Below are 15,820 nucleotides of genomic sequence, written 5' to 3'. Positions count from 1 at the left end.
TATTGATTCCGACGGTGGAGATGCTGAAAGGAGTAACACAATTGAAAGATATTTGTCACCTTGACACACCAATGCTCTATTTGCGTCAGGTTAAAAATCGGTGAAACTGTTATCCTCATTCGTCGTTCATGGTGAAACTGGGTATTCAGTTACTAGTTTCACATTCATTGACGATGGATTGTTCTAGTTTTAAAGATTTATATAGTACATGGTATTATCTTATTGCGATCTCAGTTTAGGTAGCCGCACTGAAACGCGACGTTAAAACCTTCTATTTCGAATGAATTTGATTTTGTCCATATTATAGACACTTTCAATTACAATAGTTTAATATGTCATATGCTTTGCAAACATATGCTATTATTATGTTTCGAATCTTCGATCTCCTATAATAAATAATAATATCGTTGACGATATTACCCAACCATCCACATATATTAAGCATCAGTAATTAAAGCATCAATTTAACAAAAAAACATTTCCTCTGTGAAAGAATCAACGAAATAAGCAGTGCCTCCAAATCTTTCGTAACCATCTCCACGACCGCAAACATAAGAATCATCGTTATATCGTCACTAGTTTACCATAACGCAGATTGACATCACACCATCAACACCAGCATCGACAATCCATTAACATCGCCATCACCTGCATCGCTGACATCAATATCAACACCGTCGACATCATCAATAACACAGACATCTTTATTTCGATTTATTTATGCATCACCTCTACATCAGCAACAAACAACACCATTTGAAACACCACATCAGGCATCACCATCACTAGCATCAACTTCAGCATTGACATCGGCATAAACGCCACCGGCATACATGTTAGCATCAGCATCACCGACATAAACAAAACTAACAAAGGCATTATTATCACCGATATCGACAGCAGCTTCATCACCACTGAAATCAGCATCACCACCGTCGGAATCAAAATAACGACCACTGACTCCAGCATCACCGCGATTGACATCAGCAGCATTATCACCATCAAACATCACCACCAACATCAACATCACCACGACTGTCATCATCATCTGCCCTACCAATAGCAGTGCCACGATATCGGACACTAGCACTACCACGGCTCAATTAATCAACACCACCATCGACATCAGCAACATTATCAGAACATCAGCAGCTCCTCGAATCACCACTGTGAACAGCATCACCACCGTCGAGTTGATTATTAGCCTTACCTACGCAAGCATCACTTATTTAACCATAAAGAAAAGACATAGCAAAGAACATGTCAAGTTGTATTGATTTATTCCAATGATTTCAAACTTGAATACACTTTTTTTAATTAAAAAAAAATGCAGACAACTGTAAGCGACGTTTAACAGGCAGCCGGTTCCAATTGACACTCAATTTAGTTAACATACTTAATAATTTCACAACAATTTATAGATGCAAAGTCATTGCAAACATGTTTTGGGGTACATCTCTTTAACTGAAGGAAACACAAGAACATTGAGACCCCAATGGCGAAACTCGATTACCCGTATAATTATGTAGATTTATACAATAGCTAAGCCTAAAGATAGTCAATGTCGAAGAATAATTTATATCAATTTTATCTAAGAAACTTGCACATGATCCTACCGTGGTGAATACTTGTCCTAAAGATGTACACGTGTTAACAATTTATAATCCCTGACCATTATATACGAAGTTTATTCGAACATCACATCATGATTTATTTTGCTTTAGTGCACACATTGTTTCAGCCTGTAAGATTATTCTTTAAACAAACATATGACTCTCTTCAATGTTTTTCCGATTAAGACTTTTGTTAAATCAAATGCATTCAATGGCCAACATTATTTCAACGTTGCCAGTTTAAAAAAATTTAAAATAATATTCATCTTAGTTATTCATTTAAATAAAACATCAAATTGCTATTAATATTCACACTCAATTTTATCTAAAGAGCAATATCAATATTTATTACTTATCCGCGTACCTAATTTAATTATTGATTTAAAATATACACACACAGATTAAACATCCTTAACAAATTGTGTTTCGAATGGTTAACGCCAAATAATCTTTGCCAAATTATATCTTTCACCATATAATCAAATTCTTGAGTGATAATCAAATTCTTGAGTGAAATTTAAAATACAGTTTACTTCCTTTTTTTCTTAGAATCATTATTTTGCTCGTGTAAGAAAAACAACGTATTTACTAAAGAATTCATTTCTTGCCACAGAAAACTGAATTCTGTTGCTCTAGCAAATTTTAAGTTATTACAATTATGACCCTTCCGAAGAAGCGGGGTTATATTGCTTTGCACCTGTACGGTGGTCGATCGGTCGTTCCGTTGACCATTTCGTTTCCGCACAAGATGTAAATAAAGCTTATATCTACGATTGCACAAACTGGTATGATGCTACTTCTACGGATATAAAAATTCCTATCGATGTTGAGGTCAACATGTCAAAGGTCAAGATCGCAAGGGCTTTGAACATGAAATAAAATATTTTCAAAAGTCATTTTAGGTACCATTGATACCCATACAACATCCCTTAAAACGACTTTTAATTGTAATAAATCACCAACTGCTATCCAAAAGTATTGGAAAGATTATTAAAAAAAACGTTCCATCCAGTTTCATTACCTTATCCTTGTAAGCGTTACCAGTTGCCTAAATAGACAATGGCTACGTAAATCTCTTATTTTATACTTAAATCTCTCAATTACATTATTTACACTTTCTTATGTTACTATTTCTGAATTGCTATTTGTAGTGTTGTATGTTTTGTCCTGTATTTTGTAGGTAATTGGTTACTGGACTTAATTAAAGGACAAACACGAATTTCTCTCCTGATCATGTTTCTGGAGTTTCATTATTCTATATCATATATGAATTCATAGCTTATTAATTTCTCACATTGTATTTACTTTTATAATCTTAAATTAGACTACATAATTGATATATATTATAGTAAAATTGAGAATGTTCGTGATACTGGGCCCATATATCCATTATGTAGTCTAATTAAAATCTATAAAGGTACTTATTTCAGTAAGCTGGGTTAAGTCAAGTTTGTTCGTCCCTTAACGCACCGTTTGTCAATTATTTGCAACCGATACCTGTTTGCGATGTTCTGTTGGATATAATATTTGACATTACGTCATTTTCATTTAATATCAATACGCACTTGTTCAATTAAGATTATTACACGAGCTGATTTCTTTTCTAATTTTAGCGCATGTATTTAGTATTGTAGAAAACATCAATATATTGCAGTGCAAACGCTTTGTTCATATGAAGTTGTTATATAGTAATGACAAACATGAGTAATGAAGACCTATACAGTTTTGATGAAAAATCATCTAATTCCAGTACATTATACATGTTTACGTTGTATACAACCACAATCGTTCTTTTAACAACATGCACACTCAAGTTAATTTAAATATTTACAAACTTAAAAGTTATAAACATAGTATTTTCGTTGCACCATATGCACAATACAATGTTCACCCCATATATGTACGAATCCTTTCCTTTATCGGTCTGTCACACTCCGGGCATTTATCGCTGTGTTGTGTGCAGTCCAAGCAGTATTTGTGATGGGTGCAGGGTAGAAACAAGAAGCAAGCCTTTTAATAGTTTGTTTTCTTTCAATACTGTTTCTGAAATGTAAATTTGCATTTGATCAAGGTTAATTTGTATTGAGTATAAAAAGAACATAACAAATTATTTCAAAACTTGATAACGAACACATTGCGTAAATAATTAATATATTGTCAGCACAACAAATAACGGACAAATGAGGAAAAAGCAATATTAGAGAAAACAATACGTCACAGTTGTGATTTTCAATCAACAGAGCTTTCAATAAAGCTATATTTTGCCTAAAATAAAGGGGGCACTCTGATTAATGTACTCAGTAATTTCGTGTGTCTTGGCATGGGCGTAATTCCGTAAAACAAATATACCAAAAACGTACAAGAATCTGAATACTACTTTTAATGTATTGGCACATAATTACTAAAATAGCAATCAACAAGCCCTGAATATAGTTTAAGTACAATGTTGGCTTTTTAAAAATCCTCCCGAGGAAATTCATTCAACGTAATAAAACAAATAGTTTCAAACCTGGTTCTAGTGGTGCTGTGCGTTGGAATAGGACGTCGAGCGGCCTTCTCTCATTTATGACCCCCAGGCGAGTTATGATATCTTCAATATCTGGGTCAGTGATGGCTGAAAGGAACATACATATTCTGCATATTTGTTTTATAAAGTAAAACATTCGATTGAAATATGTCGCACATACATCTTTTTTTTTAAATCATTTTCAAAAAGGATTGCACTATATGTAACTTAAAACTGTGCAATCACTTGGATTACATTTTTGAGAAACTTAATATACGTTTCATAATTGTAGCTACAATTACTTCCTTGGATTGTATAGAACAGAAAAATCATTCACCTTGTTGCACAAGTTCGAGAACAGCTGTTTTTACATCGTTAAGAGGAAACCCCATGTCCTGTATAAGAAGGGTTCGATTTTTCTCGACAATGCGCTGAATATTTGAGTCATCGATCGTTAAAGCACCAATGGCAATGTTAACCTCATCTCTACGATTTTCCTATAATCAAGAAACAGGTTAATCAGTCATCCAATCAGACGTGCCACTTAAAGATGTATTACCATCATGATGCATTAAGGTTTCCAATAGTCCTTTTAGAGACGGTAAAATGAGTCATACACATATTTATTTAACGACATGTATATATTTGCATTTTATAAAAAATACCCCATGCAATAACGTTTATTAATAGTTGTATGGAGCGCCGGAACAGACCAATATATGTATTTTGACAAAATCAACGCCCGCAAATACACTTCTTATGGTGGTATTTTAGTACACTTTCAAAGGCATTTAATCATAACTTAACGGACGCAATAACAGAAACATACTTCCACGGCCTGATCAGCGGAATGTTGGACGAGGTTGATAAACTCGTCGCCTTTTACCGCCCGTGCATAAGGACACGCCGGAAACCATCTGCAATGTTCTATCCAGGGATCATCTCCTGGTTCCCAGTTCCTCAAACCACCGTCACATGCGAAGCAGCGGCAATGGTCGTCAACACCTTGCAACGAGTAAAATATAGAAAATATAACTTGCAGTATAAGGTAAATTCTCAAGACAAACTTCATGTCTGGATGTTAGTTTAAACAAATGGACAGTCAATGGTATTTTTTTTTCATATTTCATGCTAATTCTTGATTTTCTAAAAGTGTTTTACTACCTGTGTAATACATCCCTGCATCTGCCAGCTCTTTTGGTCTCTGTGATAAATGTTGAGGCCAGTGTGTAAACGTTTCGAGGCGAGATTCAAGCGTCCGGAATCGTTCGTGCTTTGCTCTGTAGATTGTTACTGGTCGGCCTGTAATGCACGAGTGTGTGATATATTGTAGAGCTTTTTATTTTATTTTAAAACTGAGACGACATGTGAGCCAAATGATGTATTGACGTCAGTTTTTGGATCGTTTGTAACGCTTTTCATGGAAAATTTAGCAAAAACATGTATTACCTACGTAGGGTTAAAACCACGTTACGGAGTGGTACTACGGAAGTGATAGCGATTTATTTGTTGCTTCTAGAGGTCCCAGGACAGACACATGTTTTATTCAATATTTGTCCTTAATACTTTTTCATTTAAAAATACTCCACTCATTGAAGTTTCGTTTGTTAGCTAATCAAATGATATTTGTCAAAATAACGAAAATCTGCGAACATGTCCCTCTTAAGAATACATGATTAATTAGAGCTGCATGCTAAACATAATGCAAAGTAATGCAAACGATACAAATAACGTAATACTGTTATTTACATCACGCTTGGACCAAACGCACGGTGTTTATATCTATATACGAATTTTAACGGTAAATTAGTGCTGAGTTATGATGGAGAATGATGATTCATGTATAACCTTGTTGTCGTTCATACAGTTCACGTTGCTCACGTCTTATTTCCTCAGGTTCTCGGGTTGCAAAACGTAGCTGGAAAAAAAACATTTCGAGAAATGCTCATTTGAGATAGGCAGCAAAGTTAGTTGTTGTGTGTGCAATTATTTCATTTCTTTCTATGAACGAGGTTTTAATGAGCACTAATGTATGATACATCATTTATGCGTGACTTGGTAAAACCTAAAAAACGGGGAAGTACGTATTCATACACTTGAACCTACCGGGAGAACACTTACCATGCGAAAAATTCCACGAGTGGTTTAAGCTTAATTTCTCTTAAAACACTACAATATCAGTCGCTCAACTATGATAAAAAAATCTAAACCTGCCCTGATTAGCTGGTGATGTGTGCTTTCTCGTATAAAGCAGTTTCCAGTTTATCTGGTAACACGTCATACACTCTTCCTTATAAAGAGTGGTGAAGTGGTATATTTGCAAATAAGTCACTTTGTCACTTTATTTTTACATTGACACTCAAGGAACGCGTTATTTAAATGACGATTTTTGCATTCACTTACTATTTAATGACAGCCATGTCCTTGTACATGTACATGGGACATAAAGGCCGGCCCTTTATGAATTATAACAACGAGACTAGGCTATTAAACATGATTACAAGGTTTACTTCTTTAATGATAAGGTGTTTACTTGCTTAAGTATAGTATCTGCTTATACAAAGTCGATTAACTGTAAGAGGCACATACAGAAACATGATTTCGCAAAGAAATATAATACTTGCTTCATGAAAATTTATTTTAAAACTGAGACGACATGTGAGCCAAATGATGTATTGACGTCAGTTTTTGGATCGTTTGTAACGCTTTTCATGGAAAATTTAGCAAAAACATGTATTACCTACGTAGGGTTAAAACCACGTTACGGAGTGGTACTACGGAAGTGATAGCGATTTATTTGTTGCTTCTAGAGGTCCCAGGACAGACACATGTTTTATTCAATATTTGTCCTTAATACTTTTTCATTTAAAAATACTCCACTCATTGAAGTTTCGTTTGTTAGCTAATCAAATGATATTTGTCAAAATAACGAAAATCTGCGAACATGTCCCTCTTAAGAATACATGATTAATTAGAGCTGCATGCTAAACATAATGCAAAGTAATGCAAACGATACAAATAACGTAATACTGTTATTTACATCACGCTTGGACCAAACGCACGGTGTTTATATCTATATACGAATTTTAACGGTAAATTAGTGCTGAGTTATGATGGAGAATGATGATTCATGTATAACCTTGTTGTCGTTCATACAGTTCACGTTGCTCACGTCTTATTTCCTCAGGTTCTCGGGTTGCAAAACGTAGCTGGAAAAAAAACATTTCGAGAAATGCTCATTTGAGATAGGCAGCAAAGTTAGTTGTTGTGTGTGCAATTATTTCATTTCTTTCTATGAACGAGGTTTTAATGAGCACTAATGTATGATACATCATTTATGCGTGACTTGGTAAAACCTAAAAAACGGGGAAGTACGTATTCATACACTTGAACCTACCGGGAGAACACTTACCATGCGAAAAATTCCACGAGTGGTTTAAGCTTAATTTCTCTTAAAACACTACAATATCAGTCGCTCAACTATGATAAAAAAATCTAAACCTGCCCTGATTAGCTGGTGATGTGTGCTTTCTCGTATAAAGCAGTTTCCAGTTTATCTGGTAACACGTCATACACTCTTCCTTATAAAGAGTGGTGAAGTGGTATATTTGCAAATAAGTCACTTTGTCACTTTATTTTTACATTGACACTCAAGGAACGCGTTATTTAAATGACGATTTTTGCATTCACTTACTATTTAATGACAGCCATGTCCTTGTACATGTACATGGGACATAAAGGCCGGCCCTTTATGAATTATAACAACGAGACTAGGCTATTAAACATGATTACAAGGTTTACTTCTTTAATGATAAGGTGTTTACTTGCTTAAGTATAGTATCTGCTTATACAAAGTCGATTAACTGTAAGAGGCACATACAGAAACATGATTTCGCAAAGAAATATAATACTTGCTTCATGAAAAGTCGACCAAAACGTTGAATATAAGAAGTGGACACTATGAGAACAATGTAGAACAATAACGAAATACGGAGCAATAATTCAAAATAACATTGAATATCCTGCTCAATATAGTTTTTTTGTGAAGATATGCAACTATTTCAATACAATGCCAATACAATCTTGCTTTACTATTTGGTGCAGTGATGGTACAGGTAAGGAACCTAAACCCTACTGTATATGGACGTGAGGCGAACACTTTGGAATAAACATTGCCTATAAATGGCGTTGTGCACAAATAACAATATCGCAATACTAGTAAACATATTCACTCGGAAAACGGAATGCTCAAACAGTAGCATCCCGTATTACGACAGGTTTTCCCAAACTTCTAGTGACAATTGTCATTTTAGCGCAAGCGTACACAATAAAAGAGCATGACTTTTATCAAAACATGTAGCACCTTTAAATTGAAGTTCATATTTGTTATGTAATATGAAGTCTGAATGTCGTGAGTGGGTTTTTCTTTTTGTTTTTGTGTGGGCGGGTGTATGTTTGTGTGTGTGTGGGGCGGATGTTAACATTAAATCAACGTGATGCCTCTGTATGTTCTTTCCATCTTCGATATCGCTCTTTTGAAAAATGGTATAATTATGTCCTCCCAAAAAGATTTTTTATATTCCCCGTTTTGTATAAGCTATTAACTAGCTTCAGGATAAATTGTGCTAATTCATTTGACGCGCATGAATACACCTGCACACATTGCAATTCCCTAATTCCATAATCGGTATTCGCTGGTTTGCAGTAACAATTTCGTTGATATATATTACCTATTATAATGTTACTGTACAATACGTGTCTTTGGTGCTAAACTAGTGAGTTATTTATCGCTTTTGTATTTCTACAGTGACTCGCTGTGGTTCCGGTTGAGAACGCGTTTCCAAGGTTGGAAGGTTTCACAAGTATGTGTGTATTTCTAAAGCATAAATCTATGTCCATAATAAATTAAGTGAATAGTTTTACATTGCTGTTAATTTATTGACGTTGAATTGAATATTTATATATTCTTTGGTTTTTCAAAGTAATCGGTTTATAAATCTAATGAAGGTAGAACTTTACAATAAATGAGTACTTACTTTTATACTATATAAACGCAATGTAGCGGTCGACAAATGTAATGTATTATTTATTAGGACAACAGATAAAAACTTACTTAAACCTTTTTCTTTATTATGGCTTGACATGTTTGTTAATATGTGTAATGTAAGCAAGTGTGTAACATCATGCGATTTCTACCTTATATGCGTCTAATGCCGTAGGGCTTCCAAAATATTCGATAATAAACGGACAGTTCGATGAATGTTTTGCGTGCTCCAGCAGTGGATTGTCCGTATCAGAGAAGTCTGTAAGACCGATACCACAGCAGAAACATCGAACGAGGTCGAAACTGTGACCTAGAATAAAACATATTTTAACATAGTAGAATATTGTATTTTGATATTTAAATTTGGTTAAATTGAAACTCATTTAATATATAAATAGTTATTGATCGTTGGTCGAAATAGGTCATTCAGTTTTAAAATGTGTTGAATAATGGAAAAGTCTACAAAATATTGAAGGTAAATTATTTTGGCCAGTTAGTCAAAATTACTCGGCTGTCTAATGAATTTGAAATATTTTATTTACCAGAAAATAAAATTGATTAAAACTATTTATTAAAACACGGTTGTTTTTTATTATATAGAATCTGAGTCTTTGAATTTACAATCAATTTACGCAATTGGCAATTAACACCCGGTATAGATACATCTTCCAAAGTTGCATAACGATGATCAGACTATTGTACTATTGATGCTAGGTTAAGAAATCTTGTTAACAAGAAGGGATTTATCTGATACTTGTTATTTTGTCATTTCATCATTCTTTCAGAACATTTTAATTTTGTCGCTCTGGTGTATCTTAATCATAAAACAATTTAATTGTAATATTTTCGACGTATTATTCTCGTGCATGACTTTATATTTTCCCACACTCAAGTTCCGTTTGATACCTGTGAAAAAGAAGCCAGCGACACAAAGTGTGTTCGGGTTAGGTTCTTCCAACGGCCATCCGCGATAAGTTTCAAATCTTTGGCCAGCATCCGCATAATTTGGATATTTGGCTGTCTGATAAAATAAAATAACAACACTGAAAAACAATTGACAAATACGCAAAAACACAGCAAACAGTCATTTTGGCTTTCTAGAATTATTTTGTATATTGAAGTCGAAGATTAAAGTTACGTTATATGTATTAACCTGACGTTTACTTGTTTTCTCGTTAAAACTCAGTAATTAAAAATGTTGAAGGAGCTCGTTTCCAAACACATGTTTTGTACCATAATTGAAGACACATTTTTCTAGTATAATATATACCTTCCATTTTAGGTTATTTATATGATCTAAGTCCTCTGATCTGTTCTGTTGCATACCATTCGTTTCCACTGTTTCGATAGGTTCATTCTCGACATCGTCGCTAGCTTGTATTGGAAACCTCAATTGGGATGAATCATATGGGGGCTGATTCAAATTTTCCGACATGGGATAGTGGAATTCATTTATAGAACAATCACCAAAACCTTCCGATAAGTCCGACTTTGTAATATCGTCAAAGTGTATGAAGGGGATATTTCCAGTACCAACGCGTTTCTCAAACGAACTGACGTCCGAAACAGTACAGAAAAAATATTGGCGATATTCATTTCTATACGCTAGAAATACATCAGGAATAAATGTTTCCTTTTCCAGATGTAAAGGTTTCCATTGTAGACCTTTAAACAATGAATCCTCTTCGAGAACAACATACATATATCTGTTGCTGATGTACAGTAGTGGGGGCGTGTTCAAGCCTCCATTTTTACCGAAGGCATGTAGACCGTCGATAATCCATTTGATCTCAGCAGGTTTTCTATTTGTTAGGCTTTTGTTAAGAAATCCAGTCTTGATGATAACTTGGTAAACGATAACCTCTAAAGAATCATCCTTTATGACTGAAATAAAACACGAAAAACTAAATTAATATTTGAAAAGTATAAATATATTAACTTCATCGCATAATAGTATATTTGCATTCAGTTAAAGCGGTGGTTTTCAACATAAAGGTGTTGTAAAATGAAGCGCCAATAGTATGGTAATTGTAAAACAGTATTAAAACCGAGATTTGGGCTGCATTATGCTTTACGAATACCATTTTAGAGTAACTTAACACTAATAATGAAAACAAAGTAAGTCAGTATTTCGACATTGCTTGATATTTATAGACTATCATTTGCTTTATTTTACACATTATTCTAGTATTGTGTCAGTTATGCACAAACTCAGTTCGGAATATATGGACAAACTGAATCTCGACTATGAAGTGTACAATACAATACAGAACGATTCATTGAGAAGCAGAACACTTAACATTCAACAATCAATAAAACCGGAAGTGTAAATCGTGTAAACCGGTTTGAGGGCATAGCGTACCTCAAATTGAGTATCCATTATACCATTAAAAAATCAACATACGCCTCATAAAATGCAATTCAAATTAAATTGCTTGAGATGTAATGCACGGATGCCCCCACTTACCACAACAATACTTTCTGTAACGCGCGACACAAGTTAAAATATGGACTTTTTTTGCTCAAAAAGTAGCCATAAATCTGGTTGTTCGTACATATTATACCAAACTAGAGAGGTCGAGTTACCATGAAGTTGCCATGCTGGTTAAATACATTTGAATAACTCCACAGTTTAAATGTTCATCGGATCAAAATGAATGGAATCTTTCTGATGAGCGATTGAATGAACAGTTGACATTTAAATAAGCGTCTAACAACCTTAAACCAAATGTAACGACATAAAACCGCAATATTCGGATTTTTTTTCCAATCCAATCAAGCGTATGTTTTTCCCAAAAGAAAATATAAACGCTTTCAAACGATATCAAATTAATAATTAAATGTTCGATGCAGTCAGACACGTGCTTTTTCTGAAGTGCGAAGAGTTTCTGGCACAGCCATCTATATACTTCATTATTAGTATATTTGACAATTTATGTAGTGATAATTTGATACCTTTAACGGAGCGTTTTAATGGCATCGTATGTCCTATCCTTTGTGACAATCTGCAAGGTATAGACACAATTCAAATATTTCCTATTACAGATTAAATGATTTTGATGAAAATTTGAAAGTTTTGAAAGTTTGAAAGTTTTATTAAACAATACATCCAGAAGGCCAAAAGCCCACGCGGACAAAGTAAGCATGCTGTGCTTACAAAGTAAATAGTTTATGATCAAACAAAGTAATTAGACATTTCACTGCAACAATACATTAATGTATTATTAAATACTAGATTATTATATTTACAACTATCGATGGTATATATGTAATTAGATATGTGTAATAACTTCAAATTCTAATTGAGCGTATTAATTGCAACCATATCAAATATATTATTATGCATATATGTTAGGTCTATGTAGTAAAACTTTGTACTATTAGAACCTCAAGTAACAATTTTCGTTTCATGAGGCACATGCATATAATATTTATATATTTAAAAACAACAACAACAAAAACAAACACACATTGAAATACAGTTTAAATACAATTTAAAACGACCGTTTAACACATACATAGGTCAACGCGGAACATATGAATTTATGTACCTCACTAAAATGATTTGTATATGTTTGTGTAGCAACGTTTAATTTTCAGTTTTTAGTAATTCAATAATCTAATTCATGTTAGGTCGGTGCCTGTAATAAAATGGTATACACTGAGATCTTATTTCTGAATACATTCGACACTCTAAAACAAAGTGAAATTCATCTTCTTACATATTACACACATTACACTTGCTTTCGCCCATAAGAACGGGAGAAGGCTTGGCCCATCTTCCAATTTCTACTTACATTCCATTTGAAAAGCATCTTAATTTAGAAAATCTTTGTTTTTATAAAATGGCTCTGCTTGAGTTGCACAATCTCCCATTCCAATATTGAACACAATTATCATGTAATCTTTGTTTAACATTTGATATAAATACCTTATCATTTCCGACATCTTAAAAGAGACATACCTCGTACAACCCAAAGTTACAAAGCAAGTTCTTAGGTAATGAACACCAGTTGAATTTATTAGGAAGAATATTGCAATCATAACCTAACATTTCATAAACGTTTTTTTAGTAAACTTGTTTTTTGATGTTCTTATCAACTAAACCCAATATTTAATAAAGTTAATATATCTGGCAGATTTACCATTAAGACGACCAAGGTCACCATATACAAAGTCATTTTGTGTACATCTTTTAACACCGAGGATTTGTTTACTATCTCGGAGGACATACCATTAACAAATCCCCAAGCTTCACTAGCATAGTTCATATTTGATGAATAGGAATAACTAGCTTAACATGATAATACAGACCGCATTATCCATAAATGGTAAAAGGCAACTCCAGAATAATGTAAATCATCGGCAGTGGAGATTATTTTTCTTTTAGATGAGAGTGAAATGAACAGAGGCCACCACAACACGCAACAACAAACCAGTCTAATGTTCATTTTTTTAATTGTACAATACAATACACATTGACATTGATTGTATATTCATTTAATACACAGAAAATGGTAATACGAGATTTACGAATAAGCTACAAATCGGTATACCGGTAAATTAAAATTGCGTGTTAACTTAGTACTGGTAAACCAGGATATCTATTCACAAAAATCACTAGGGAAACCTTTAGGGCATTTCGTTTACTCATCAAGTTCATAAAGTTACTGGCTTTTTGTGTTGATATATTTTAAATTTAAACCTGTTAAACAAGTAAATATTGATCAACTGATGATTATTATATCCTTTTGTAAGCAGAAAATAGAATTTCACATCGAAAACAGTATCTGAAACTTTAACTACAAAACAACATAAATACAGATTTCCGGAAGGAACTTTGTGAATACCGACCCATATAACTCAAGAAATGTTGAAGCAGGCAAACTTACCGCCGTGATAATGACTTTGGAAAACGGCGACAAACCCACACAAACAATTTAATTATGCAGGGATTAATATACGGTATTTCACAATGGTTTAACACAGTGATTATACTAAAACGCTAAAGAAGAATTACGCGGCAACAGTGTTTTTGTCTTGTTAATCAATCGTATATTTTTCTAAACAAAACTTGGAGGAAAGTACAATTTTTATTATTGTTATTAATATAATATAGTATTGCCAACTCAATGGATTTTGAAACAACCTTACCTAAATTGGAATTGCCCAACACTCTTGACATCTCTCTGGCCATCGTTGTCGGTTTTAAAACAACTCCTTACCAGAATATCGGATCGGTCCAGTGTTGACACACTTATACCACTAAACGATCTGCAAAAATATCAGCAAAATGTACAATATATACGTGGCGAATGATGAGCAAAAAGTAAAAATAGAAAATGCGATTGCATAGCAATGCACACTTTAACATTCGAATTGACTTATGTGTATGCGCGTCTACTGACGAGTTCGAACTAGAACCTGTATTGTTATTGTTGAAAAGCTATTTATGTAAACATGTAATTGAAATGTAATTCGAGTCGAATGATATCCGAACAAAGGCATTGGTAACACGTGCCAGAACAAACAGACCTGAACAAACTCGATGGCTGCAAGCTCATGCATATGTCATGCATAAAGAGGCTCTTTATAGAAATAGATGAAACACAATGCTAACACACTTACATTTTAACAAGCCATCATCCAAATTTCTGTAAATATTTAACACAAATGTTTACATTTTAATGCCGGTGTATGAACGACTAAACATTTTAATTAAACAAACACACAACAAAGATATTAATAGCACCCGCTAATATCGGGATCCCGTAATGTAAATAGATCTTTTTTTAGTTAAGTATCAATGGATTTCCGAGACCCATACTACTTATGTAGAAACACCACGGAAGTAAATTACGTTATTAAACGTTTTTTTGGGTAATTATTCCAAATCGAATGTAAACAATATAAGTACAGCTTTATAAGGTTTGCTTTCTTGCAAGCTCATGCATATGTCATGCATTCTTCAGCTCAAAGTTCTTCTTCGTAAAGGCAAACTAAATGTAAAAAAATATGCCTCACGAATGTCTATAAAGTCGAGTTCAATAAACCGAATACATCGTAACAAACACAATACCTGTAACAATCAGCATCGATTTGCGTGTTTTTTGTGGAGAAATGCTCACAACAAAAAATTGATACAAAACGTTATCCAATCGAACGCGGAAGTTTTGAATTAACGATTCAATCTATTTTACGGAGGTTTCGGACATAGTCGATTTGCCACGATTGGTTGATTAGACACGAGATCATTCATGCGGAGGATTCCGGAGATAGTATATGTAGTTTAAGCATATTTTCAATTTCGGAATACTCGGCGCTGTCCATTGCAAAAACGTACACATTTTCACAAACCGTTGACATGTTTGAAACTTTGACTAATATCATTATTCTGCGAGCACACCATATCACTTAAATGTGTTTTAATGTGCGCATTATGAATATATTTATGATCTGTTTTTTATGCCATAAAATAGTATATTTGGCTCATTTTATCGAGTTTACATAACAAAACGCCTTTAGGAGTTGAATTATTGCAACTATCTCTCAAAGGTATTACTAACTCACCGGTATGGAGATATCCTTGCATCACAAACGACATTAAATTTTCTCTGGTCTTTTTTTACATTCCTATTTCTTTTCATACTTGCAATA

General features: G+C 33.7%; 1 protein-coding gene across 1 annotated transcript in view; it reads right to left on the bottom strand.

Moving 5' to 3' along the window:
- Positions 1–3,555: 3,555 nt before the first annotated feature.
- Positions 3,556–15,820, bottom strand: part of LOC127835877 (E3 ubiquitin-protein ligase XIAP-like) — a 61,262-nt gene continuing 48,997 nt past the window's right edge. Inside the window, exons 8-12 of the mRNA XM_052362302.1 lie at positions 5,284–5,421; positions 4,949–5,124; positions 4,457–4,616; positions 4,123–4,227; positions 3,556–3,656 (exon numbers count right to left, since the gene is read on the bottom strand). Coding sequence (XP_052218262.1) covers positions 3,556–3,656; positions 4,123–4,227; positions 4,457–4,616; positions 4,949–5,124; positions 5,284–5,421 — 680 coding nt within the window. The remainder of the gene's footprint in view (positions 3,657–4,122; positions 4,228–4,456; positions 4,617–4,948; positions 5,125–5,283; positions 5,422–15,820) is intronic.

Source organism: Dreissena polymorpha, chromosome 6 (genome assembly GCF_020536995.1).
Source record: "Dreissena polymorpha isolate Duluth1 chromosome 6, UMN_Dpol_1.0, whole genome shotgun sequence".
Lineage (NCBI taxonomy): Eukaryota > Metazoa > Mollusca > Bivalvia > Myida > Dreissenidae > Dreissena > Dreissena polymorpha.
The sequence above is the reverse complement of the archived record's forward strand: the minus strand, read 5'-3'. Positions and strand labels throughout refer to the sequence as shown.